The following is a 26,637-nucleotide window of genomic DNA, read 5'->3' on the forward strand; positions in this document are numbered from 1 at the left end:
CCCATTGGCCGGCGGCGCCCTGGTCTCACTGACAACGCGTGGGGGGCGGCCGGGGGCGCGCCAAGATGGCGGCGGGACGGCGGCGCGAGCCGGCAGCCTCCGCCTGACGGGCACGGACCGGCACCGGGCACCGGCACCGGGCGGGCGGCACCGGGCGGCGGCCGGGGCCATGGAGGGCGGCGAGCTGGGCGCCGACGGCATGGACACGCTGACGGAGCTGGGCGACGAGCTCACGCTGGGCGACATCGACGGTGGGTGCGCGGCGCTGGGATCCGCTGTGACGGGGGGGACGGGACGCCGGGGGCTGCCGCGGCCCCGCGCCGCGGGGGTAAGGGGGGGCCCGGTGCCGTGCCCGGCCGCAGGGAGGCTGGGGGTGGAGGGCTGCGGGGAGCCGCCGCGTCCCCGCCCTGTCCCCACCCCGGGGACGGGCGCCGGGGTCGCTCCCCGTGGTGGCCCCGTCCCGGCTGGCACCGCCGCGCCCTCACCCGCCGGCCCCGGAGCCCCGGGGAGGGGCGGCGGGGGCTGGCGCAGGGCCCTCACCCCGTGCCAGGTGTGCGGGGCCGGGCCGGGCCGTGCCAGCGAAACCGGCGGCGGGCAGAGAGGTGCGGCCCCTCTGGGCGTTGTGCTGCCGTGGGCCCGGCTGCGGCCGTGCCTCGGCACCCGTCGGGACGGAGCCCCCCTCGGCGCCGGCAGCACGGGTTTGTCCCCAGCCAGCACCCGGCAGCCGCCCCGCAGAGCGCTCGTGCGCCGACCGTGGGCACCCAGGCCTTAAAACGGAGAGCCCGGGAGCCGGGGTTTGGCTTCCCTCGTAGCTGCTGGGAAAGCTCTCATGCACCTCATGCAGGCGGCTCCGACCCCAGCCTACAAAGTTGGCAGCCTCTGAGGATGCGATCCGACACGCGGGGGAAGAGCGGCTTTCCAAGCGCCCCCCAGCACGGCTGATGAATGTCCTGCGCTCCCTGTCACACGGGGCTCGCCAGGCTCCGGAGTAAGAGCTGAGTCTCTTCCAGGGCAGATCTTGCCTAATTCTTGTTTATTTCCTGCTGGCGGTAGTGCCACCTGATCGCGAAATAGCAGTGCCATCAAGTGAAAAGCCGGGAAAGTACAGCGCTGGGGGAATGAGCAAGTTTACCGCGGTGAGGGTGATTTCGGATGGTCCCAGCTGCTCCCAGTCCGAGGGCGAGGACCCGCTGTGCGTTACCCACACCGCATCCGTGGGGACGCCGTGCTGCAGGCTCCGTCCCCAGGCAGCCCCGCTCGCTGTGGCAGCGCTTTGTCGGAGTTTACTGAGGCGTCGCACGGAAGCCATTCAGAGTAATCCAGCAATCTGCTTTCCCCTCCCTAACTGCGGCTGATTATTCAGCTGTAAGCCCTCTGTCGTATCCTTGTGTCCGGAGAGCCACGGAGGGGCCGTGGTTCGTGGCCGGATCCTGGGGTGGGGAAGGGCATCCCCACACTGCGTGCCGCCGCCCCGTGCGTGCGGATAAAGGAAGCGTTCAGGTGGCTTACGGGGCATAATCCCGTTAAACCGGATTAAACAGGGAAGAGGAAGCTTCGGTCTTGAACGATGATCTCCTCCTTCCTCTGTGGGGCAGAGTTACAGCGAGGTGGTAGAGGCCTCTCAGAGTCGGTCTGGTAACATGCTGGGGAAGGTGGGACAGGGAGAAACTGCTGTGCAGTTGTTACAGCCCAGGGATGAATAGGCAATATATTTAAAAAGAAAATGAGAAAAAACAACCAACTGCAAGTGTTTTTCTAATGGCTTAGACATACGCATGCATTGCCCTGCTGAAGTTCTGTGAAGTGTTGTTTTCTTGAGTATGTTTCCCCCTATTTTCCTGTAAACTTGAAAGTGAAACAAGGTTAAGATGAACCTTTATCCACGCCTGTTCCAGTTTCCAGAAACCCCTAGTCTCCCAGCTGGGGCTCAGTAGGGAAGGAGAGATGGGTGATGTGAAACTACCCTGAAGGCAGCTGGGTGGGAGAATGGCTCCTACTGGAATCATGCAGCTGCCCGTTTTCTTCCTTCCACAAGTGCTAGACTGGAACAGGGGTTGAACTAGATGGTGACACTTTTTATTAGAGGTGGCTTTACACTCTAGTCTCTGCCTGGATCCTGAAGTCCTGGAAAATGTTGTCAGAGCGTTCTGCCTTTTGTTCTGAGTCGCTGGCCACCTCTTGGCTCCTGCCTGGAGGTGTTAGGCTGGCGTTGTGCTATCTCTGGAGCTTTGGAAGCACCCACGGCTGCCTCGTGTGTGTGCACTTCAGTGTGAGTCCTGCCCCAGTGATTCATGCAATAAAAATGCACCGAACGTTTCCCTCCTTGCAGAGATGCTGCAGTTTGTCAGCAACCAGGCGGGGGACTTCCCGGACCTGTTTTCGGATCCCTTGTGCGGCACCTTCCAGGGCGGCGGCAGCACCACCACCACCACCACCACCAGCAGTAGCAGCAGCAGCAGTGGCAGCGGGACCCTGGACCCTCCGCGCCCGTACGGCCAGGCGCCCCTGCAGCCCTTCCCACCGCCCGCCGCCTCCCCGCAGCTGCAGAGCGTCCAGGTGAAGGTCCCCCCGCAGCGCCCGGCGCCGCTGCTCCAGCCCCGGCCCCAGCTCCAGCCGCAGCTCCAGCAGCAGACGGTGATGATCGCGCCGACGTTCAGCTCCGCTCCCCAGACCAGGATCATCCAGCAGCCCGTCATATACCAGAACACAGCCACGAGTTTTCAAGGTAGGGTTTGGGGAAGGGCAGTGCTCGCAGCACGTGCACGGTTCTCGTACCTGTAGCAAAAGGCTTAGAGAGTCCCACAGGTATCCGTGGCCATTGTGAGCGTGAAGGTCTTTCTTCTGCAGGGTATGTGGGGTGTTTCTTGTCCTCCTGCACATGTGGCTTTGACTGAGCGATCACAAGCAGCTTTCATAAAGGAGATCGTAAATCGTCTTGTGCCACCTCTTGGTGTCCTCCGATGTGGCCATCTCCTATGGCTTGGGTTGGACCCACCAAGACCCATCAGGGAGGTGCTGGTTAGGCGCGCTGTGTAACATAACAGAAGTGATGGGTGCTGAGCTACCAGACCCGCAGGGCTTTGGCTTCATTTTCTCTCAGCTGATGCGTCCTGGAAAGCTGCTGTTCTAGGTGCAGCATCCTCTCGCAGGAGCTGAGTTCTGACCAGCCTGTGGGAAGCGTTAGGTGGGCGCTGCCCGCGGAGAAGCTTTGGGAAGAGGAGGAGTGAATCTGGGAGCGTTTATAGCCTCCAAAATAGGGACCTGGGCGTTTGCGGGCCGTTCCTGACCTCTCCCCTGCTTTGCAGTCCTCCAGCCTCAGGTGCAGAGCCTGGTGACGTCCTCGCAGGTGCAGCCGGTCGCCATCCAGCAGCAGGTGCAGGCGGTGCAGGCGCAGCGCGTGCTGACGCAGGCTGCCGGCGGCACCATCCAGACACTGGCGCCGGCCACGGTTCAGACGGTGGCTGCGCCGCAGGTCCAGCAGGTCCCAGTAAGTGCAGGGGTGTGTGGGGCGCTTCTGTGGGTACGGCTGGGAGGGCCCTGGGGGGAGAAACCTCATTTAAATGAGCTTCCTTTGAGTTTTCCGTGCTTCTTCTTTTCCAAGTCCACTGCCACTTCTTAAGAGACTGACGATAAGGGAATGCTTTATTTCAGTTCTTCCATCATGGTTCATCTTTTTGGTGCTACGCTGTCATATGATCTTGTTTTAAAACACACATGTGAGGGTGAAAGTCTTGTGTTTCTGTGTCAGATAAAAGCGGTTTTGGCACTCAACATGGAAAAGTTACTCTGGTTCAACCGTATTAGACCATCTATAATGTTCTTTATATGTCAGCACTGACAAAGTACTGGAAAAAGGAAGTGCAAGTTGGGTTATGGCAAAATAACTGTTGGTTTTGATCTGCTTGACATCCTGTTCAGACCCTCTTGTTTTGAGGGTTTGCACCAGGTTCTGGCATGTCCAAAAACCGTCCCGGCAGCACAAGGTGCGAGGTGGAAGAAATTTGTAGTAGTCCTGCTCATTGCTCACCCACCGAGATACAGCATGACAATTCTGCCGTTGCCTGCCTCTGTCTACCAAGATCAGCAGAGGAATGTGTGCCTACTCGTCCCTTCATCCGTGGCTGTTTTCCATCTAGGTTCTGGTCCAGCCCCAGATCATAAAGACGGACTCCCTCGTCTTGACCACCCTGAAGGCGGATGGCAATCCCGTTATGGCTGCGGTGCAGAATCCAGCGCTCACAGCGCTCACCACTCCTATTCAGACCACAGCTCTGCAGGTACCACCGTGAACATTGTTTTTTTCTCCTCTTCCCCTCGCTGGCATTATTTCCCCTGGTAGGAGAAGGAGGGTTGGAGTTTAGTGTTCATCAGTGATGCGGATGGAAGGGTTTCCAAGTGCTGCTCTGGTCGTGTCCAAAGTGAGTAATACCCTGCTTCTGCCAAGGCTAAATACACAGATTGTACATTTTTTGGCAGCCTCCCATGGCCAGTAAGCAACGACCAAGGGCACATTTCTGTTTACCTTTTTCTGGTATTACAAGGAGAAGAGTATGACCTAAGAATTCCATGCAGTTTTTAACCTCTGTGGAAGCCACTGAAAGGTAACTGACTTGGAATAGCTGTGGACCTTCTTTTCTCCCTCAGCAGCAATTAATAGCAATGTGTTGAACATAAAAACTAATTAAACTACTCCTCAAAGGGCACTTGCACCGAGGATCCAGTGTCATCGTTCAAGATGGCTCCTGTGCTTCAGGGCCATAACTTGTTATTCACTCAGAGAAACTTGTGCCCCCAAAGATACTTTTATCACGGTTCTGTGCGTTCTGCAAAGATCCTTCTGTTCAAATATTTACTGCTGGAGACAGATAATCTTGCAAGTCTGGACTAAAGTTGTGATTTCTGTATAACATCGTAGGCGTGTTGTGTACTTGTTAGCAGCCAGGCTAAAATCGTCCATTTGCTCGCTTTTAGGCGGCACTCTCACACGGAGGTGAGGTTTATGTGACTGTGTTTGATGGACATGCAATCCACAAGGCGTTCTGAACACATTGAAATTTCCTGGAGATTATTCAAGGAGAGGTGGAAGACCTTAAGCTGAAACTTGACAAATAAGTGAAATGAAACTAAATTAATTTCTACTATCCCAGTTAGAAGACTATATTTCAGAGTCAAAATTGTTCCTAAATTTCCTTGTGGTTAGTTTATTCTCATTTCCATCAGTCTGACTTTTAGTGTAAATAACTCTTCCTATCCCTAATAGTTTCTCTGATCCTGGGTGTGCTTTAGAGACCAGTTGTACCCTTCCCAATCTTGTTTTACTAGTTTAAGTAGTCTAAATTCTTTTCTTTACTCTGATGATCCTAGAAGTACCTCTGTGCAACCGTTCTGGTGGGATTCATCTTTTATTGTGTAGCGCATACTGCTCTGGTTTGGTGGAGATGTCTCCACCAAATGTGATGTGACTCTTGTCCACAATTAGGTGATCAAGTCCGAACTCTTCACACCAGTGTGTAACACTCATTGCCTTGATTCCTCATCTTAAGGCATTTTTGTAGCATAAAGTTGTTAGGGATCTACTTTTGCCTCATTTAATCTAACTCAAATTAACTGCATCACTCAAGCCAGAGTTTGTCTTTCTGCAGTCAGGACCTTTCTAACATTATTGGTTCAGAGGTAGCATTGCTTGTTGATGGTCTAACAACTTCCTTTGTCCATGGAGAGGTGGATCAGAAGGATTTGAGGAGCAAGAAAACCTTGGTCCATTTCTCTGTTTAGTTAGTGGATGAAAAGAGCATGGTATTGGTGAAAGGGTGTTGGGGTGATGGAGAAGAAGAGATTCTTGGGGAGACACTGGCCTGCCCCTTTGTTTTTGAGCTCTGTGATCTTTTCTCCTGATTCTTTTTACTCATTTTGCTCTTACCATCATAAATCTCATGTATATCAGCTGATTGCTATTGACACTTCTCATGCCTTATCCTTGTAGACCCTCGTTGGGAGCAATGGGACCATTCTGACCACAATGCCAGTGATGATGGGGCAAGAAAAGGTGCCTATCAAACAAGTCCCTGGGGGAGTCAAGCAACCAGAACCACCTAAAGAAGGAGAGAGGAGAACAACTCACAACATCATTGAGAAGCGTTATCGGTCATCTATAAACGATAAGATCATTGAGCTGAAGGACCTCATTATGGGGACAGATGCCAAGGTAAAGATGTGGAATCTGGTGTCATGAATACTTGTGTCCTCAGGTGCTTGTTGCTCTACCAGATGAAGCAGTTGGGTACGTGCTGCCGTTAGTAGTATGCATGCATATATTGGGATAAGACTGTCGTGGAATACTTGTGCAATGGAAAGCTTGATAACTGCTTTCAGGAAAGGTCACCTGTAAAATGTTGTTGTGCTAGCAGTCCTTTTTCTTGGAAATCAGAACAAACACATAAGGTATAGCTTACATTAGGCCTAACTTAAATAGGTCCTCTACGCAGAATATCGAAGTGGATATCTTGATGACTCTGCCAAACCAGAACTTGCATCGTTTACATTTCCTTTTCCTTGTAACTGCAGTAGGGAAGTAGGGATGAGGATTTTTTGCTTCTGCTGCTGTTACGGTTTTAAAAAAAAAAAAAAGAAAAGGTTGAATGCTGCTATAAAATCTAAACCAGTGTCTTGCACAGAGCTTTCCAACTGGATTCCAGTAGATATTGAGTTGTAAAAGCTCCTGTTCACTCAAATGTTAGAAACTCTCTTGCACCACCTGTGACCTGCATTCAGGTCTGTGCTGTTCACTTTTCCCACGTTGGCCGAACGGTGATGTTCTTGATACCCATGTGCTTACATGGCCTTTGCACAAGCACGTGTGTTAGTGAAGTTACCTTCTGTTGCTGGGTGGAAGCTTTAGGTTTTAAAATATTGATTATGTGCAGTGGTTCAAAGTGCTTTAGGGCTATGTTTCCAAGCTAGACTTGTCAGCCTCTTCTGGAAGTGTGTATTTTCATGGGGATGGACAAAGGACTGAGGCAGAGGGAGAACTGGAACAACTAAACCATGTTATCTCAATTAACCATGGTTAACTGGCAGCAGCTTGCTCCATCCCAGAAGAGAGCCACTTCTTCATTTCAAAACTATGATGTTTTCTAAGGACTATTTCTGTTTGAAGTCGAGACATGAACTCTTGTAACTTGAACGTTTATCTGTTTCCACTGTACTGTCTTTAAAAAACAAAACAACAACACCACCTTAGATCTTAAGTAAAGATCTCTTCTCACAAAGAGAACTTAAAAACTTAGAGAGATCCGAGGTACAGTGGCTCAAGTCCTGTTGTCCAGTCCTAGTGTGCCTTTCAAAGTAAGATACCTTGCCATTATTTTATTTTATTTTATTTATTTTGCTTCTGCCAAGAAGTTCTCAACACCTTTTTGTTTGTATTCATGATGTGAAGGGTTGTGGTACCCTTATGAGCACAAGTGGGCCTTTTGAAGCTCAAAGGATAAACTGTGTTCTGCTTGTCTGAATTCCTTGCAGATGCACAAGTCTGGTGTCCTGCGAAAAGCCATTGATTACATTAAATATCTGCAACAGGCCAACCATAAACTGAGACAGGAGAACATGGTTCTGAAGCTGGCTAACCAGAAAAACAGTAAGTTGCGGAGGCTGCGCAGGAGGGAGGCAGTCAGGAGGGATTTAGAGTGCCTCTTGCAGTTTCTTGTTGTTGGCAAAAGTAGATGGGTGCAGGCTGTGGTGATGGTGGCCAGTATTCCTGCAAGGGCAGAGCCAATCTGAGTGAGACTGGCAAGATGCAGGATCGAGAAACATGTGCATAATGCGCTCTGATTCTTGCAGAGCTGTTGAAGGGCATTGACCTAAGCAGTCTGGTTGATAATGATGCAGACCTGAAGATAGATGACTTCAACCAGAATGTTCTCCTGATGTCTCCTCCGGCCTCTGACTCGGGATCCCAGGCTGGCTTCTCTCCCTATTCCATCGATTCAGAGCCAGGAAGCCCACTGCTTGATGATGCAAAGGTACTTGTGACTTGATTCGTCAAATTCAAGGTGTCTGCTTCAGGGATACGTAAGAGACAGAGTTTGAATTCTCCTAATTCTTGAGAGTGGAGCTAGCAGACATCTGCTAAGCAGAGCTGTAGGTGTCAGAGATACATTGGAAGGATGAGGAAGATGCATGGGTGTGTTTTATTATTATTTTTGAATGATTGAGACTATTGCCTGAGCTGTATTGTCTGAGCCATACCATAGCTGCTAGAAGAACTTAGCTTGGGCTGTAGCTCCTGTAGATTCTCTGTGGACTCATGGTGAATGAATCCCAAACTCATGACCCAAAACAGCCCACGGCTCTCAAGAGATGTCCTATGATTACAGCAGGAGAACTTGGAAAAAAATGATGGCCTCAGCTGTGGGTAATGGGACTGTGAATAACCACAGTTACAGGGATCTACTAGCTACCTTCAGCTGATGGGTTCATTTTGTGGGTATCACAGAAGAACTGGGTCCTGAGGGAGACCCTCAGAAGAGAAAATTAGTCCTGGCCTAAAGCAGGGATCCAGTTAATGGTAACTGGAATGACTGGGAGCAGAAGGACGGTGAAGGCACTCCGGTACTTCAGCCTTATCTTACTAAGCTAGGGCAAGCTCCACCAGAGTTCTTAGTGATCTTGGTCTTAAACAAATTTTAAAACTTGTTCTCTTTCCTTCTTCCCTACCCCTCTCTTTGCATAAGCATTTTTTGTTTTAAAGAATGTTAAGCAGCTTTTCTTCTTCCTTTTTTTCTCTCTGCTAATTCTCTGAAGGTTAAAGATGAGCCTGACTCTCCTCCTGTGGCCCTTGGTATGGTGGACCGCTCTCGAATCCTCCTCTGTGCCCTCACGTTCCTGTGCCTCTCCTTCAACCCTCTAACGTCCCTTCTGGATGCCCGAGGAAGCCCAGAATCTGACAGCCTCGTGCGCCACGGCTCTGGCAGGAGCATGCTGACCATTGAGTCAGGTAACAAGTTAGGGCACTGAGTTAGGATCTCTCTGAGGCATCTTCACCTTTAGTTTGTTTTTAAGGCAGCTAACCGATTTTTGTAACTTATTAAGTATTGCGTGAAGAATTACTTCAGAAACGTGCTGCTATAAGGTGTTGAAACTGGCTTGTTTCATGTGCTTACTCCACACTATTTGCGGTTTAGAGGACAGCAGCTTAGGTGAGCGTGGGAGGTTCTGTAGGCATCTTGTCACTTCCCCAGCTGGTCAATGTGCTTCAGCTTTGCTTTGTAAACTTAATTAAGTCTGGAAAACAACACTGAGATATTGAATACCCATGGGTGGATCTGATAGCTTTCCTAGAACGTCTTGCATGAAGGTAATTTTAGAACTGCTGACTCAGTTTTTGTAAAACAGTCTTGTAAAAATAGTTGTTATTTGGTTAGGAATGTTGGGGCTTGGAGTTGATGAGGAGGTGTCAGTGCAGGTGTCTTCTGATTAAAATACCACTTGTAGTATCAAGTTTTGCAAACAGAGCAATACATCCTTGTTGGTCTGGGTGAGCCCGCGCTCGTCCCGATGCAAGGCTTTTGGTGTGCAGATCAACTTCTCACTTTCCTTTTGGGATGCCCGTTGCAGACGCCGGTGGGTGGTTTGGCTGGATGATGCCCACGCTGATCCTGTGGCTCGTGAACGGAGTGATTGTCCTGAGCGTGTTCGTGAAGCTCCTCGTGCACGGAGAGCCGGTGACCCGGCTGCACTCGAGATCGTCGGTCACCTTCTGGAGGCACCGCAAGCAGGCGGACCTGGATTTGGCACGGGTAGAGCTGGCTCCTCGTTTCGCATCAAATGCGTCCTGTAGGAGGGGGCGTGGGCAAACGTGACCTACTGAGGCAGTGCCTGACACTTGCAAGAATGTGGTATTTCTGGATGGTAGCCGGCCTGATTTTCTGAGAAGTCGGTGGAACTTGTTTGTCTTGAGCAGGTTGCTGTTCTCCCTCGGCCTGAATTAGTGAGGCACGGGCATCGGGGTTGTTAGAGCCGCCTGGGTTCTGTCCTTGTGCCTTGCTCCTGCGTCTTGTGGCAGGGTTTTGGTTCCTGTCCCAATTCTGGCAAACAGTCAGGCTCGAGAGTGTCTTTTCTGTAACACAGGTGCGTTTTGATGGTAGTTCAGCGGAAGCTTCCAGCTGGGCCAGATTTGAAGCTGGTGTAAGCTGCCCTCGTGTTTACTGGAATTATGGTGACTTCCTCAGCTGAAGACATTGCCCTAGCTTGTACATCAGTTTGCCTTGCTCCCGATGCCGAGGAGGTCCCAAAGCGTGCCTGTGGTTATGCTTTTTGTTGCTTCACCTTTGGCTGTGATGTTCGCAGGGGGATTTCGCTGCGGCGGCGTCGAACCTGCAGACCTGCCTGTCGGTCCTGGGCCGAGCGCTGCCGGCCTCCCGCCTGGACCTGGCGTGCAGCCTGTCGTGGAACGTGATCCGCTACAGCCTGCAGAAGCTGGCGCTGGTGCGGTGGCTGCTGAAGAGGACCTCTCATCAGTGGCGGGCCAGGGAGGCCACGGCGGGCTCTGAGGACGAGGCCAAGACCAGCGCTCGGGATGCGGCTCTAGCCTATCACAAGCTCCACCAGCTCCACATAACAGGTAGGGGCTGAGGGGACAGAGACACTGGCCTCTGAACTAAATGAAAAGCTCAGGGCTGCTCCTGCAAAGAAAGGGCTCTGCAAGAATGGCTGAAGCAACAGCAGTGTCCCGTTACATCTTCACCGGTCTGCAGAGGTGGCTTAAGGTCCGTCCCAAGCAGCAGTTGATTGAATCCAGTCATTTTCTGCCGCTTGTTTCATTCCTGTCACTTGGGAATGTGATGTGAAAGCAGGGGCTAGGGTTAATTGTTTGGAAAAAAGTCAAATTTCTGAAGCTGTGTAAAGCGCAGATGGCCAGTTGGTGTTGACACGCTTCGAAAACCTGGGCATGTGCACATGTACTGAGGAAGTGCTTGAATGTTCCTTGTGAACAGTTGTTTTTGCTGCTTCCTTGGCAAACTAATTTGTAATTTTAATAGGCTACAAGCCCATCAGAAATCCAGGTTAAACTTCCGAACTTCCTAATCTTGCTGTGTAAATTGTAGTTATGCCACCATGGACAACAATAAAACGCTCTTGTATTTAAGAGTGTCTGTGCAGATATCTGCAGAGGTGTGGACAGCAAAGGAGTTCAGTTCTGTGATGGTGATGAATGTAAGGAGACAAACTTATTGGTGTTTTTTTGGGGAAGTTTTAGCTATGGAGGGCGTTCTTGCAGAAGCACGGCTGTGAATGTCACCCTTAGTATCTGTGGAGGGAAGATTTGGTTATAGCCACTCTGGGAATGCAGACGAGGCATGGGACTTCTGGTATCAGCTGGTTCATATTTGTCTGCCTAGGACAGTGCCCCTGCAAACTGTGTTGTTACCAAGTAGCTGGTGCTAGCGTGCCTTGGGTTAACCATTCTCTTTTCTCTCCTGGTGCAGGTAAACTTCCCTCCAGCTCCGCTTACTCTGGCTTGCACATGGCCCTGTGCGCTGTGAATCTGGCCGAGTGCGCGGAAGAAAAGATCCCCCCCAGCACCATGGCTGAAATCCACCTGACGGCCGCCGTTGGCTTGAAGACCCGCTGCGGGGGCAAGCTGGGCTTCCTGGCGGTGAGTGGCCATGTGTGCTCTTTGCCTCCAGGCAGAGCTCCGGGAAGGGCTGCAAGCTGGCACAGTGCCTCCGTTAGTGCCGCCGTTCTGCTGCCTGCAGCCCTGGTCCCTGGTGGTGTGTCTTTCCCTGGGTGCTGTTCTCAGCCCTCGTCTTTCCCTTCCCTAGAGCTACTTCCTGAGCCAAGCTCAGAGCCTGTGCAGCTCAGAGCGCAGCGCCATCCCTGACTCGCTGCGTTGGCTGTGCCACCCCCTGGGACAGAAGTTTTTTGTGGAGCGAAGCTGGACGGTGAAGTCTGCTGCCAAGGAGAGTCTGTACTGCACCCAGAGGAACCCTGGTGAGAGCCGCTCGTGCTCTGGCTGCGTGGCCTCCCTGTGCTTTGTTTGCCCTGGGACCCTCCGCTGCTGTGCTCTCTGGCACCAAAGCAGGTGTCTCACTTGAGGGCATTCTCCTGCGTGTGGACGAGAGGGGCTGTGGGGCTGGAAGGTGTCTGGGACTGCAGGAGCTGGCTCTTCCCTGTGTGCGTTATGCTGGCTGGACGTGTCGTCCCCGTGTGCTTGTGTCTGCTGGAGCAGAACCCAGGCGGGGTGACCTGGGGGTGGTGGAGGTGCAGCTTCCCCAGGGCAGCATCATCACTCTTTTACTGGGTGGCTGAAGTGGCTCAGGGGTGTTTGGCCAAGGGCTGTGGCTGTAACTAGCTGATAATTAGTAAAACCTGTCGTTAAAAAGGCCTTCAAAACTCAGTCTTCAGAAGTCTTTGCAGAAATTCCCTCAGGAATTTCCCTCTACCGCTTTCCTTCTTGCTCCTAAAACGTGTGATTCTTGTGATTCTCGTTATAGCTGCCCTTGTCTGTATCAGGAGGTGTGGCTGTCACTGCAGATAAGAAAAATGGTTGGTTTGTTTGTTTTCTTTCTCTGTAGCGGATCCCATTGCACAAGTTCATCAGGCGTTTTGTGAGAACCTGCTGGAGAGAGCTGTGGATTCACTTGTGAAACCTCAGACTAGGAAAGAGGTGGTGGGCCAAGAGGAGGAGGAACAGTGGTAAGTGCTTGTGCTGGGGACTACTATGGGCAGCTGTAGACTCTGAAAACCAAGCAGGTGATCGTCAGCTGAGTGCTCTGGGGCAAGCAGGGTGGTTAGACTTTAACCAGGACTTGACATGGCAAGCTGAATCTGACCACCACAGCTTATCAGCAGGGTGAGCTCTGCCTCTTCGTATGAAAACCTCTGAACTCACAGGTGCGGTTCTGACTTGTTACCAGCTGTAACGGGGGTTTCTGCTGCTGGCTGGCGTAGTCCTGATCGATTCTTGAACCGGGTGGCACTTTCTCTGCCGAGAGCACAATGTTCAGAAACGCTAAAATTAGCATGCCCCTATCACTTCAGTTGACCAGAGCATGTGTCCAAGGCTGTAGGAGCATAAAGGCTTGGCATGTTCGAGAGTGACCCAGCTGGCTCCCCGCGTTACGCATGAGATAATTTTCGTAACTGAACAAAGTGCTGCGTTTACCAGCAGTGAAAAATCAGACTAACCTCCGGCAGGAGTGGGAGAGCAGATGCTGGCTGAAATTGTCGTTGGCTTCTGCCAAGCGATCTCGCCTGATGGAAAAATGAAAATTTGTGGGGATCGGAGCAGCTCTTTGTATTGCGCCACATCTCCCAAAAGAGCGGGGTCAAATGCCTTAGGTGGGAAGATTACTTATTTTCTCTGAATGTGTAAGAGAAAACTGTGTGCATTTAGCTTTATTTTAAATCTTGCGTCTGTTTTCTAGCGTAGTTGCAGACAGTGAGCAGCAGTTCAGTCTAATTGCTTGTGCAGTACAGTTGCTTGCGATCACATGCTGCTGTTGGTGAGAAAAGGTAGGAGGGCTCGTATGATGGACGTGGGTTGTCAGTATGCTTGTGGAAGTCCCGTCTTGCCCCTGGAAGGACTGTCTTTACCTAACACAGGGAGCCGTTTTTCTCCCTCTAGGGGTAGGAGCTCAAGATCCTCCTCTGTAGCATGTCCAAGGAAATCAGATCATTGCCACGTATTCCACTTTCTCTGACCAGCACTGTGAATGCATTGTCACTTGCATTCATATACATTTGCATATATGCAAATAGTCACTAGCAGGAGCGTCGTTCGGTCTCTTTTGGAGGCAGTGATGGAAAGGGAGCCTGTAATCAACTCGTAACATATGTCATGTCCGTCAGCAGATACAAGGCACTGGAGGGGATGCTGGCAGCTTCTGTTCAGTGATTGTAGAACGTGGGGTGCTGACTAAGTGCTAACGTGGATCATCTTTCACTTGAAAAGTGTATTACATGCTCTAATCTTCTCGGTGTGCTCAGACTAGCCCCTCCCTTGATAGTGGTGCCACCTTTTTGAAGGGCTTAGGGACGGGGGAGCAGGCTGGGCCCTAACTGGGGAGCAAAAGTCCAGAGCGCCTCCAGAGTGGCAGCAGCTCTGTAGCTGCGGTGAGATGCCTGCAGGCACCTCGCCAGGATGATCTGCTGGTGGTGCTCCTTGAACTGGTCTGTGCACTTCCACTCTCTGGGAGGTCTCTTCAGGTCCAACAGCGTTGTGTTACCTGTAGAGCTTGAAATTTCTGCCTCCGCCTGCCAGCTTGCTGCGCCAGGCTTGTTTAAAAACTCATCAGCTGCTCACAGCTTCAGGCTTTGGTGTCTCCTCCTTGAAGGCACAGCGAAGCTCTGCCTTGCTTCTTGTTCCAGTGAGTTCTCCAGCGCGATGGAGTACCTGAAATTGCTCAACTCTTTCCTGGACTCGATGGGAAGTGGAGCGCCGCCCTTTGCCAGCAACTCTGTGCTCAAGTCAGCCCTGGGTAAGTCTGCCCAAACCGAAGCTCTGCCAGCTGCAGGAACTGCTGCTGATACCCGTCCCCTCCATCCCCACCACCTCCCAAGCTCCAGGCGTGGCAGAAACGCAGTCTGGGGCGGAGTGGGGTTTTTGGGGGGATGCTTAATAAATGTAGGAAATAATGGTTGGGGGTGATGAGTGCATATCCTTGTTGGGGGGTTTCTAGACAAGTAGATAGGGTAAGTTCCGGGCAAGTCCTTGCTGACCGGGTGCAGTCTCAGCATCCCAACCTCCTCCCACGGTCGGATGTCGGGGGGTTTGCTTGCTGCCCGGTGGCCCTGTGCTCCTCCAGCACAGCAGCTGCATCCCTGTGAGATGCGCTTGGTCTGCAGGCTTCCTCTGGCTCCGTGGTGGGGGCACGGGGTGCCACCCCATTCGTCCAACCTGCAACTCTGCTTTTGTAGGCCCGGACGTGGTGTGCAGGTGGTGGTCGGCAGCAGTTGCTATGTCAATCGGCTGGCTCAGAGGGGACGACGCAGCTGTGAGGTCACATTTCACAGAAGTGGAGCGCGTGCCGAAATCCCTGGAGATGTCCGAGTGCGTAGGCTTTGTACCGCTCCCAAACTCCTGCTCCTTCTTTCCTAGCCACGGGCTGGCACCTTAGCTGTGCACTGGGAATGACTGGAAGGGGGCAGAATTGCTTTGATAGGGGCGTCTTGGTTTTGCTCTAATTACACCTCACTGCCACCACCAAAATGATCAGAGGGCTGGAGCACCTCTGCTACAAAGAGAGGCTGAGAGAGCTGGGGTTGCTGACTGTGGAGAAGAGAAGGCTCTGGGGGGCCGTATTGCAGCCTTTTGATACTTAAAGGGGGCCGACAGGGAAGCTGGGGAGGGACTCTTTGTCAGGGTGTGTAGTGACAGGATGGGGTAACGATTTTATAAAAGAGGGTAGATTTAGATGAGATACAAGAGAGAATTCTTCACTCTGAGGGTGGTGAGGCCCTGGCACAGGCTGCCCAGAGAAGCTGTGGATGCCCCATCCCTGGAGGTGCTCAAGGCCAGGCTGGATGGGGCTTTGGGCAACCTGGTTTGGTGGGAGGTGTCCCTGCCCATGGCAGGGGGGTTGGAACTGGGTCATCTTTAAGGTCCTGCCCAACCCAAACGATTCTGTGAAAATCAAATGAAGCTTGCACACTGATGGAAAAGACAGTTCCACCTTTTTGATTCATATCACATGAAAGCTGCTTAGACAGTTTTCTTCCATTTCTCTGTGTAGCTTGAGTAGGTGAGGAACAACTTCCATCTTTTTTCCTTCCTCTCTAAGAAGCTGTGATCTCTGCTCCTGGGGGTGGGAGGCTGGCAGCCGATGCTGGCTGTTGCTTGAGCTCAGCCCTTGGGGCTGCCCTGTGGCACCACGGCACGGCACCGCTCGGAAGCAGCGCTCCTTCTCTTCCAGGAACGCCCTGGTGAAAGCCACCTTCCACCTGTGCAAAGCCATGCAGGCCTCGCTGTCGGGGAAGGCGGACGGGCAGCAGAGCTCGCTGGGTCACTGCGAGAGGGCCAGCAGCCACCTGTGGAACAGCCTGAACATGAGCAGCGGTGCCTCCAGCACCACCCTCAGCAACGTAAGGGCGATGAGCTGCGGGGCCATGTGTGCTCTGTCGTGGTTGCGAGGCTGGTCCGGCTGCAGATGCAGCGCTTCCCTGTGTGTGTGTGTCTGCATTCTCCGCTCATCCTGCCTCAGATAGGAATAAGCAGGATGCTTTCTCCCTTTCCGTCCCAAGGGCATTTAATATTTTCCCTCCCTGCTGCATGGAGGAGCAGTGCTGCAAGTACTGCATCGTTATCCTGCCAATACCTGTCACCCCTTCTGTTTGTTTTTTCTTTGACCACTTCGAAATTGGCCCACGGAAAACCTCCATCTCTGTCCTCCGAGGGGAAGATGCTGACACCTGTGAGACAAGGACCTCATTATGTCAAACCCGCTCTGTTTCAAGAGCGCTTGAACCCTCTGCCGCAGAAGTGGGACTGTGCTGCGCTATTCCTGAGCGTGTGTTGCTTGTTTCTTTTTCTCCCCAGGGTTACCTAAAGCTGGAGCCTTCCTGTGCGGCATACGGGGGACGGTTCTGGTCCCTTCTGTCGCTCCTGGGTGGCAGCTGTAGTGCATTGTAGTTGCATTGCATGTGACGGCAGTAACTGTGCAATGTTTCTGCAGTGCAGTACAGAGGCACTCTCCACTTCCACGGCACAGGTAGAGTCTCCCAAGGGCAACTAAAATAGCGAGCCATGCTAGGGGGCAGCAGCAGCTGGGGAAAAGGGATTTGGGTGGGAAGGCGGTGCTGCTGTCCTCCATGGGCTGCTCTAAGCCGTGTGTCTGCCCCGCGGCTCGCGCAGGTGATCCAGCTGCTGGCCTGCGACCTGCTGCTGTCCCTCCGCACCAGCCTGTGGCAGAAGCAGGCGAGCAGCAGCCAGGCTCTGGGCGAGACCTACCACGCCTCGGCCTCCGAGCTCACCGGCTTCCAGCGGGACCTCGGCAGCCTGCGCAAGCTGGCCCACGGCTTCAGGCCCGCGTACCGCAAGGTGAGGCTTCGTCCTTCGCCCCTGCTTTCAGCCAGGGGGGTTCAGCACCATCCTGCTGCTCACCGCCTTCCTCTTTCCTCCAGGTCTTCCTCCACGAGGCCACCGTGCGCCTGATGGCGGGGGCCAGCCCCACGCGCACCCACCAGCTGCTGGAGCACAGCCTCCGGCGCCGCACGCCCCAGAGCAGCAAGCAAGGTCAGCCTCGGGGCTGGGTGCTGCCGCACGGTCGCTCGTGTCAGCCGTGGCCGGCAGGGACGTGCGTGGTGGCAGCAGCTCTGCTAGCTTTCTGTCTCCTCTCTGTGCTTAGGCGAGCTGGACGCGCTGCCGGGGCAGAGGGAGCGAGCCACGGCCATCCTGCTGGCCTGCCGCCACCTCCCGCTCTCCTTCCTCTCGTCGCCCGGCCAGCGCGCCGTCCTGCTGGCCGAGGCCGCGCGCACCCTGGAGAAGGTGGGGGACAAGCGCTCGTGCAACGACTGCCAGCAGATGATCGTCAAGCTCAGCGGGGGCACGGCCATCGCCGCCTCCTAACGCCTCGCCAACCCCCAGCCCGGACTTCTCGGAGTTGAAAAATGAATTGGGGGGAAAAAAAAGGGGAGGGGGGGAAAAAAGGGGAGGGGGGGGCAGGAAAAAAAAAAAAAAGCAGTGCTAGGTTAGGGCTGTGCCAGTGGGATCATGCCGGGGTGGGAGCAGGAGGGCATTTTTTGTTTTTTGGTTTTTTTTAATCTTGCCCCAGGTGCAGCTTCATTCGCACTTGCGCTTGCCTGGGGTGCCGCAGGGGGGCTGGGGCTGGCGGCAGCTTGGTGGTGGTGCTGGGGCTGTGCCCCCCTCCTCGTGCTGTGTGCGTGGGGACCTGGCACCGAGCTGAGCCCCCGGCCCCAACCCCACTGGTGTGCTCCAGGAGCATCGCATGGGGCCAGCACTGCCTGGCGGGTTTCTGTACTGTTTTTATACCGCTTTTTTTTTTATAGGAGTGTTTGTGACTTTACCAAATGTAGGGAATGATGCAGCAGACCTCCCTGTTTTTGACAGGGGCTGGGTCTGCGGCCAGCTGTGACAAGCAGAGTGCTGCTTGGGGCCCCTCTGGGTGCCTGGAGCTGGGTGGGGGCTGATGAAATGAGCTCTGCTCACCCCCCGAGGTGTCTGTGTGCCTTTTGGTTGATGCGGATTGAACTTTTAGAAACAGTTTATTTTATTCAATTCCCCATCCCACCACTCACCCCTTCCCTCTGCCCCCTGTCCAGCAGCTCCCGAGCCCCCCCAGGACTGGGAGGCACGGCTGGGGCTGGGTGACTGAAGCCCCTTCCCACCTGCAAATAGGAAATCTGCCCTCGGCAGGCGCACAGTGCCCTTTCCCCATGCACCTCCCTGCTGGAGGAACGTTTCCCACCCGGGCATGCCGCAGTGTTCCCCCCAAGTGTGGGGAGCATGCAGCGCTGCCTCCCTCCCCATCCACCTGGGGCACCCCCCTTCATCCCTGTGAAACCCAGCTCTGGGTTTCCCTCTCAGTGCTCCTGCTGGGGGGTGGATCGCACCCTCCTGCTCCTCTTGGTCTTCCTGATCCTGTTTTTTTTTGTTTTTTTTTTTTTTTTTTTTTTTAACTAAACCACAGCAGCTCTTCACCTGTAGTGACCTCCCCCTTATTTCCCAGTGCCCCGGGTCTGCCTGCAACATGGGGTGGTTTTGTACTTCAGTAACCGGCGCGGAGAAGCTGAGGGAAAGAGATGCCCTCTGCCTTCCTCTTGTCCCTTACCCCTGAGTGGGGCCAGGGGGCTGCCCAGCACTTTCCCCCCGCTCCGGGGGCCTTTTTGCCCTGTTTTTCTACTCTTTCCAAATTCGCTGCCCGTCTGTCCCTACGGTTTTTTATATATGTGTGTGTGTATATACTGTAACTCGTTGTTTGCGGGCGGGAAGGAACCAGTACGGAGGAGGGGAAGGAAGCCTGTTTCTCCACCTGGAGGCCAGAGCAGTGAGAGGTGTGTGGGGGGGCTCCCAGCTCTGGGCCCCCTGCACATCCATTTACTGAATAAAGTCGAGTGTCACCACCTTGTCCCGTGTGCTCCCGTGTGTCCGCCGCCACCAAGCCACGCATGAGCCGTACACCTCAACGTGTTTATTACCAAGAGGGAGGCCGGGGCCGGTGGGGAAGGGGAGGACGCGAGGCTGCTCGGTGTCCGCGGGCAGCACCAGGTCGTGCTGCCTGAAGTCCATTGCCCGTCCCCGTGGTGGGCTGAGACCGGCCGCAACTCATCGCCCCGCTGCGCGGTGCCACCTCCTCGCCCGCCGGTGTCAGACGGTGACCTCGGTCTTGCTGTTGGTGGCGAGGTGCCGCGAGGTCTGCCCGTACAGCGGGGTGGCGGGGCCCGGCCGGCGGGGGCCGCGCTGAGGGCCCCCCTCCCAGCCCCCCGACGGCTTGGGGGGGCCCTTGGTCTTGGTGGCCCCCAGCGGGGGGCAGCCCTCGGGCAGCCCCGGCCCCTCGGCGTGTGGGAAGGGCAGGGTGCTGGGGGGGGGCACCTCCGGCCCCCCAAAATGCCTGTAGAAGTCCTTGGGGATGCTCTCTGTGGGGATAGGGACACCGGTGACACCCCTGTGGGGACACCACCTCCTGTGGCGTGGGAGGGTTGACGGGGGGGCACCAATGGGCTGGGGGATGCAGTGGGTCTGGGGGGGTTGTCCCCTTCCCTCCATGCCCCCCACAGCCCCATCCCCACTCACCTCCAACCGTGAGCGTGGCGTAGGCGCTGTAGCCGGGGGCCGTCGGGGGCAGGCTGCCCACCAGCGGCAGGCGCTTGCCGTGGCTGTGGGGCCGCCCCAGCGGGGGGACGCCGGCACTGGCCACCGCGTTGTTCAGGGGCAGCTTGTCTGGGGGCAGAGCCAAGGTGGGGGGCTCAGGGGCGCTCACAGCCCCTCATGCTGCCCCCCACACCGCCCTTTTCCCCAGCAGGGAGCAGGCACCCACCCGCCCAGCGGCACCTCGGCCCCAGGGGGATGTTCGGGGAAGGGGCCGGGGGTGGCAGGGCCTTACCTGCGCTGCTCCTGGGGGACCCCCGGGCGAGCCCCTCGCCCAGCTGCACCTGCACGCTGCCCATGAGGCCGTCGATGTGCTCGGAGGGGCCGTGGCCCGGCTGCTTCAGCAGGTCGGTGAGCGTCCTGGGAAGGGGCAGAGGGACGTCAGGCGATGCCCTGCTGCCCGCGTCCTCCCTCCCGGCCCCGACGTCCCCTCTGCCTGTCGTCCCACGCCACGTGCAGCAGGGACAGGCGGCGGGCCATGCACCGGGGTCATTTCAAAGCGGGGAAGACCCCGAGGAAGGGATGAGAGAGGGGTGCTGGTGCTGCTGTGGGGAGGAGGCTGGACAGGTAGCCTCTGGCGCATGCGCTGCCATTTGCGACACCCTCCTGGTAAGCGATAGCATTAAACATTAAACACCATTACATAAGATACAGCGCTCTCCCGTTCGGCATTCACACCCAGGGGCGCTGCAGTACCACCGTGGCACACCGGCCGTCCCAGAGCAGGGCACGCACAGCGGCGTGGCCTTCAGCAGCCGGTCCCGGGGTAGGAAACCATGCTCCCGTGGCGGGGGGAGAACCCCCCGCGTGGTGCTGCGTCGGTGGGGGGGGGCCCTGGGCCCGACCTTGAGCAAAGCCCCGTCCACACTTGTCCCATGCTGCGGCCCCGTGCCTCCTCATGTCCCCAGTGGCCCACGCCTCAGCCGGGGGCATGGCCGCAGGCCCTGCCATGGGCACCGTGCGGCACCTGCACACCAGTGCCCTCGCATGACGCCGCTGGTGGACCCTCACTGTAACGAAGGCCGGTGGTGCCCTGGGCTGCGTTAGGCAGAGCATTGCCAGCAGACGGAGGGAGGTGAGCCTTCCCCTCTGCTCAGCGCTGGTGAGGCCGCACCTGCAGCGCTGGGCCCAGTTCTGGGCTCCCAGTACCAGAGAGGCACATACATGCTGGGGAGAGCCCAACAGAGGGGCACCGAGCTGAGGGGACTGGGGCACCTCTCCTGTGAGGAGAGGCTGAGAGCTGGCGCCGTTCAGCCTGGGGAAGAGGAGGCTCAGGGGATTTATCGGTGTCTATAGGCACCTGAAGGGAGGTGCAAAGAGGGCAGAGCCAGGCTCTTGTCAGCGGCAGGGCAAGAGGCACTGGGCACTAACTGGAACACAGGAGGTTCCCTCTGAACATCTGGAAGCACTTCTTCACTGTGTGGGTGGCCGACCCAGAGAGGCTGGGGACTGTCCCTGCTTGGAGATCTCCAAAAGCCTCCTGGACATGGTCCTGGGCAGCCTGCTCCGGGTGGCCCTGCTGGAGTAGGGGACCTCCAGCAATGCCTGCCCACCTCAGCTGTGACCTGAGCCTGTGTCAGTGCTGGTCTTTGCACAGAGACCTCTCTACCCCATAACTCATCTCTTCCTAAAGCCCCAAATGCAATCCACCCTGATCTCCATACGCCCCCACAGCACGAGCAATGCTTTACTGAGCCGAACCACCATGGCCCCACACATCTCCCAGAGACCTGCTGGAGCTCCTGGCCCCCAGCCCTGCACCAGCCCTGCTCCCCTGCCCACGGGGCCATCCCGGAGCAGCTCTGGGAGCCCAGGGCTCGTGCTGGGCAGGCCACGGGGCCGGCAGCTCCCGTGGGGCCAGGGGCAAAGGCTGTCACGGCGGGAGCTGCCGCGCCGTCAGCCGCTGCCTCCCCAGGGCCCCGCTCGCCGCCCCCTTCCCCCACGTGTCCCCGGAGGCCACCGCTCGCCGGGCTTGTTTCACCAGGAGGTCCGATGCGATTTGACCTATTTCTTTTTTTTTCCTCGGGTCTATTTACCAAGCTCGAGCAGTCCTTTAGCTGCGACTTTTCCTCTCCAGATAAATCCATCAGTGCTCTTTTCCACACGCCTGCCCCCGGCCCCAGTCACCCGCACAATAACGGCAAGAGCGGCTCTCTCCCTGTCCCCGAGCGGTGCCCTGGGGGAGGACGTGTGCCAAGGTGCCGCTGGCTCACAGGACGTGTTTTTTTGGGGGGCGAAAGCTCTAATCTGGGGGCTTGGGGAGGGCTGGGGAAGGTCAGGTTGCATTAACTTAGCTTATCCAAAGGTCTGTGGCTCTGAGATGGCTCCGGGGTGCAGAGCAAGGTGGGGAACGTGGGGCATATCAGCAGATCAGCTTTAAACCTGCACTGCTTATCTGCAGTAAAATGCTAACAAGCAGTGCCCCTCGCCCAGACCGCTGAGGTCTCCATCCACCACCGTGGCCATGGACGCTGGGCACACGAGGCCACACGTGTGGGTTGGTGTCGGACAGCCCCAGGCAACCCGGCTTGCAGGAGCCCAGCCTCGCCGGGAGGACCTGGCCAACGGGCACAACCAACGGCCCCAAAACCAGCCCGGCGTGAGCCCAGGAGCAAGCAGTGAGGAAAGTCCTGGAGCCGTGGGGAAGATGAGAAGGCAGCGACAGCTCCCCGGCAGGAGCCAGCACACTGCGCTCAGCGCCCCCGAGCAACGCGGGAAGCCACCAGAGCAGGAAACAGAGGTGACAGCGTGTCCCCAGCCCTCAGCACGGGGGCTGAGCTGCTCTTGGGACCCCTCAGACGGAAGCCAGGGGCCCAAGCCCCGCACCTGGAAAGCGCAATGGGGCAGCGGCTGCAAGCCCCGGGCAAGGGGGCCGTGAGTTGCGGGAGGAGGCAGCAGCACAGCCATCGGTGGAGGAGTGGTGACAGAGTGACAGTGCAGTGGCGTTGCCCCCGTCCAGACATGGCCCTGGCTGCACGTGTGCCGTGCATGGGCAGGTCACACGTGGGTGTGGAAGGGGACGGGGTTGCTTCGCTCTCGTCCCCCGCAGCGCTGGGGCGGCAGGTGGCAGCTCGCCGGCTGCCTGCAAACACCTTTTCTGGGTCTTTGCTCTGCCTGCTGCCGTGGGCATCACCCACAGAGGAACACCCACCGGGGTCAGCTGCACAGCTGGGATGGGTTTCGGGACCCCAAAAAGCATGGGGAGACCCGGCTGCTTCCTCTCCTTTCCCTGCAGGGTCCCCAGACCTCTCGCCCGTAGATGTAGGTCTTTTTTGGGGGGATGTCCTTATGTGGTGGACACGAACAGCTCCCCCCGCCCTGAAAGGACCTCACCTCCTTGGAGATCGGGGGCCTGAAGAAAAACATGGGCAGGTGTTCCTGACTCAGACAGGGCCTGGGCACGCTGCGCGAGTGTGGGACGGGTGCCAAGCGTGAGCTGAGCAGGAAGGAGCACGCCTGGTGGGAGCCGCCATACGGACCTGCGGGAGGCGCGGGGACGGGGGGACGAGGTGGCCGCGGTGTTTTGGGTGCCTGAACCTCTTGCTGGACCAGCCACGAAAGCAGGAGGAGACGACGTGCTCAAGGCAGACCGTGTCGAGCCAGAGCCATCGCGGGGCACTGGGGAGTGCCCTCTGGGAGCAGAAAACCATGGGCGGGACGGCAGGACGGATGGGAACGGAAACCAGAGCGGCCGTGCAACAGGGAGCTGGCCCGAGGCCACGCTGCAGCTCCCGAGGAGCAAATGAGAAGCTCCAACCTGCGGCACCGGGCAGGACGCGAGGTCACACTGCCCATGCGCCGGGGCGAGGCGGATGGAAATATCTGGTGCTGAGACACGGCATGGTGCACGGGCCGGCTGCGCACACCGGGAGGGAGGAGACGGTGCCACCACGGCACTGCCCTGCCCTGGGCCCCCCGGCTGGGGACCTCCGACGGTGGCAGGCTCCTGGTTTTGTCCCAAAAAGGCACCCGAGGGAACCTTGCCTTCTCCTGCTCCATATGGTTGTGTCCGAAAAAATCAGTGGCTTTGGGGAAAAAGGGATCTGCTGGGCAACGGGCTGCGCGTTTGGGAGCGTGGGCCCGCGTGAAGGAGAAGTGTGCTCGTGGGGAGCGGGGTGAATCGCTGCCCTGCTCCTTGGGAAGGGTCGGCCGTGCAGGAGAGAAAGAGGAAGGGCACACGGAGATGTGTGGCCTTGGTAGCACGGTGCCGAGGCCACCAGCAGAAAAAAATCCCCTCGGTGGCCGGTGGGGTGAGAGGGGCAGCAGACGGAGATGGGGTCAGGTTTGGGCACCCTGGGGCTGCCCCTCCCCAAGCACAGCATCCCCTTCCCAGGGAGGGGAGGAGCAGGGAGGCTGGCGGAGGCCGTATCGATCCTGTCAGGGTGCCAGCGCTTCCTCAGATGACGCGGGAGGGGGACATGGGCTCACAGAGATGCCGGGCTAGGCTCCCCGCCAAGTGCATGGGGGGGCACAGCATGCATCCCCCCAAAAGACTGCCTTGCACGGCTCAGGAAGGCCCTGGGACCCCATTCCCATTTTGTCCCATGCCCAGCCTCCTCCAAACACGGGGTGCAGGCGTTGTGCTCAGCAGAGCCTGGGGACGGGACGCAGGGGTGCAGGGGGGGGGGTGCAGCACCCGGCGGCCGCCCTAGCCCCATGCGGGCACCCCACGGGAAGGTCCCTGAGAGGGGGATGCAACCAGAGCAGCTCCCACATCATCCTGGTAAAATTATTTCCTCGGGCTCTGCTTGCTTGTTCTTATCATTATTAATTTTAAGCTGAAATCCCTGAAGAAAATGGCACAAAAATGGGTTTATTGCCAGGCTCGATGTCCTCGCTAGGAAGACCTTGCCGATCGGCAAGGCGCGGGGCTGCGGCTCGACGCCCAGGGCAGCCCCCAGCCCCTCACCCTGCCCCTGCCAGCACAGAGCCCACCACGTCCGTGTGTCCGTGTGTCCGTGTGTCCGTGTGTGCACACGCGTGTGTCGGGGGGAGGACGAGGAGGGACAGCTCTGAGTCAGAGCCGCAGGGGCAGGGCTGCGCCTGGGAGGCTGGAGCTGCCGTCAGCCGCTGAGAAGTGTTAAACTCATTTAATGTGATCGTTAGGGGGAAAAAAAAGTGAAAGGAAAAAAAATAAAAGAAAAGGAGGGAGAGAAACAGCTTCCTAAGAGAAGGAGCTGCGGGAACGTAACACCGGGGGGGAAGCAAGGCAGAGGAGCCGCAGCCACTGGCCCTGCCTGTCCCTGTCCCTGTCCCTGTCCCTGTCCCTGTCCCTCCCCACCAAGCCAGCAATGCTGCCCCACACCAAGATGTGGGGCAGAAATGGGACCAGCAGTGTTTGCCTGGAGCCACAGCTCTCAGGGGAGCCCGAAAGGAGACGAAAGGCGAGGGGCTGGAGCCAGGGGGCGAGGGGCTGCTGCCCAGCGTCCCGGCGGTGTCCCCTGGGTGTGCGGCCCCGGTCCCCCCCATGGGGGTGACGTCCCACCCCGGTGCCACACACACACACGCCCGTGCACACACACACACACGCACACCGAGGTGGTGCAGAGGCACGTCGGGAAGCACAGCAATTAGGGGAGATTTTTTTTTTTGGGGGGGGGGGGGGGGGACGGACACCGAGCGGGGGGGGGGGGGCCGTGCCCCTTTACCTGGAGACGGTCATCTCTGTCTGGGGGCCCTGCGCCTTCTCCAGGCCCAGCTTGGTGAAGATGCCCACCAGCACCATGACGGCCACCACGCCGCAGATGATGTAGACGATCATGTTGGTCCTGTCCCGCGCGGGGTCCTCGGGGGGCTCGTCCACCCGGGCGGGCGGCTGGCCCGTGTTCACCCAGTTGGGGGTGTCGTAGTTGGAGCAGCCGCTCTGGTCCAGCCGCCCGGGCTTGAACTGGCAGCAGAAGCGGTACCCGCAGGTCCCGCAGCAGTACTGGTAGATGCCGGCGTTGCAGTTGAACGGCGGGTCCCACTGCCCCATCACGTCGTAGTAGCCCCGGCAGCGGTCCCCAGCCGGGCTGGGCTCGGTGGGCGCGGGGGCCACGTCCTCCACCGCCGGTGCCCGGCTCCCGTTGCTGCCCCTATCCCCGGGCCCCCCCGGGCTGGGCTCGGCGCCCCACGCCCGGCCGGGCTCCAGCAGCACCAGGCAGCAGATGCCCACCACGTAGCTCCGCTCCAGCCGCCCGCGGCTCCGGGGGGCCATCTCCCACCCCCTGCCCGAGCCCTTCTCGGTGTGTGTGTCCCCCCCCCCCCCGCCCCGGGGGGTTACAGCCGCTCGCCCGCCCCGCGAGGGCCCCCCCGGAGCAGCCCCATGGCTGCGGAGATGCCCCCGAGGAGGAGACGAGAGGGCTTGGGGAGAGGGGGGGAGGAAAAAGAGGGGAAAAAAAAAAAAAAAGAAAAAGGGGGGAAAAACGAAGTGCGAGGGGACGGACCCCCCGGTTCTCGCCCCCCCCAAAAAAACGGGCCAGGGGGGTTCAGGGCAGGAGCCGAGGCTGGCGGCGGGGCAGAGCCCCCGGGTGCCCCCGGCCGGGGCGGGGGTGCGGAGCGGGGCGGCCGGGCGGGCTGGGGGCTCTGGGCGACCCCATCCCCGCCTCTGCCCCTTGCTGCCGGCACCGAGCTCCGGCAAGGAGAGAGGGGAGGGCGAAGAAAGGCAAAAAAAAAAAAAAAAAAATCGGGAAAGCAGCAAAAAGCCGCGGCACCGGGGAAGGAGGGGAGGAGGAGGAGGAGGAGGAGGAGGAGGAGAAGGGCGGGGGGGGGGGGGGGGAGGAGGAGGAGGGAAGGGGGGCGGCGGAGCGGGCAGGGCTCGGGGCTGGGTGGCG

At 57.3% G+C, this 26,637-nt stretch overlaps 3 protein-coding genes across 4 annotated transcripts; 2 read left to right on the plus strand and 1 right to left on the minus strand.

The window, feature by feature from the left end:
• Positions 1-35: 35 nt before the first annotated feature.
• SREBF2 (sterol regulatory element binding transcription factor 2) lies at positions 36-19,080 on the plus strand. Of its 2 annotated transcripts, none has more exons than XM_066993648.1 (19): positions 36-251; positions 2,330-2,725; positions 3,306-3,487; positions 4,137-4,277; positions 5,984-6,205; positions 7,522-7,636; positions 7,888-8,021; positions 8,803-8,995; positions 9,616-9,797; positions 10,348-10,621; positions 11,487-11,656; positions 11,823-11,991; positions 12,576-12,696; positions 14,371-14,480; positions 14,920-15,052; positions 15,915-16,083; positions 16,853-17,038; positions 17,122-17,233; positions 17,346-19,080. In XM_066993648.1, exons 1-19 carry the CDS (start codon positions 170-172, stop codon positions 17,564-17,566), a joined length of 3,312 nt encoding a protein of 1,103 aa, XP_066849749.1. In that variant the 5' UTR covers positions 36-169; the 3' UTR covers positions 17,567-19,080. The 2 variants fall into 2 exon arrangements, with proteins under 2 accessions (XP_066849749.1, XP_066849754.1); XM_066993653.1 differs by having other exon boundaries at positions 38-251; positions 7,840-8,021.
• Positions 16,097-16,846, plus strand: LOC136789721 (uncharacterized; the record flags this gene model as incomplete). The annotated part of the gene is given in 3 exon segments (XM_066990533.1): positions 16,097-16,528; positions 16,531-16,573; positions 16,576-16,846. Coding segments are annotated over 3 exon segments (633 nt in total), but the record flags the coding sequence as incomplete, so codon positions are not given.
• A 53-nt stretch (positions 19,081-19,133) lies between the features above and the next one.
• Positions 19,134-26,524, minus strand: SHISA8 (shisa family member 8). The gene is made up of 4 exons (XM_048078857.2): positions 25,474-26,524; positions 20,061-20,185; positions 19,751-19,897; positions 19,134-19,593 (listed from the first exon to the last, which is right to left on the minus strand). Exons 1-4 carry the CDS (start codon positions 26,019-26,021, stop codon positions 19,325-19,327), a joined length of 1,089 nt encoding a protein of 362 aa, XP_047934814.2. The 5' UTR covers positions 26,022-26,524; the 3' UTR covers positions 19,134-19,324.
• Positions 26,525-26,637: the final 113 nt, after the last annotated feature.

The sequence above is a fragment of the Anser cygnoides genome, chromosome 1 (assembly GCF_040182565.1).
Source record: "Anser cygnoides isolate HZ-2024a breed goose chromosome 1, Taihu_goose_T2T_genome, whole genome shotgun sequence".
Lineage (NCBI taxonomy): Eukaryota > Metazoa > Chordata > Aves > Anseriformes > Anatidae > Anser > Anser cygnoides.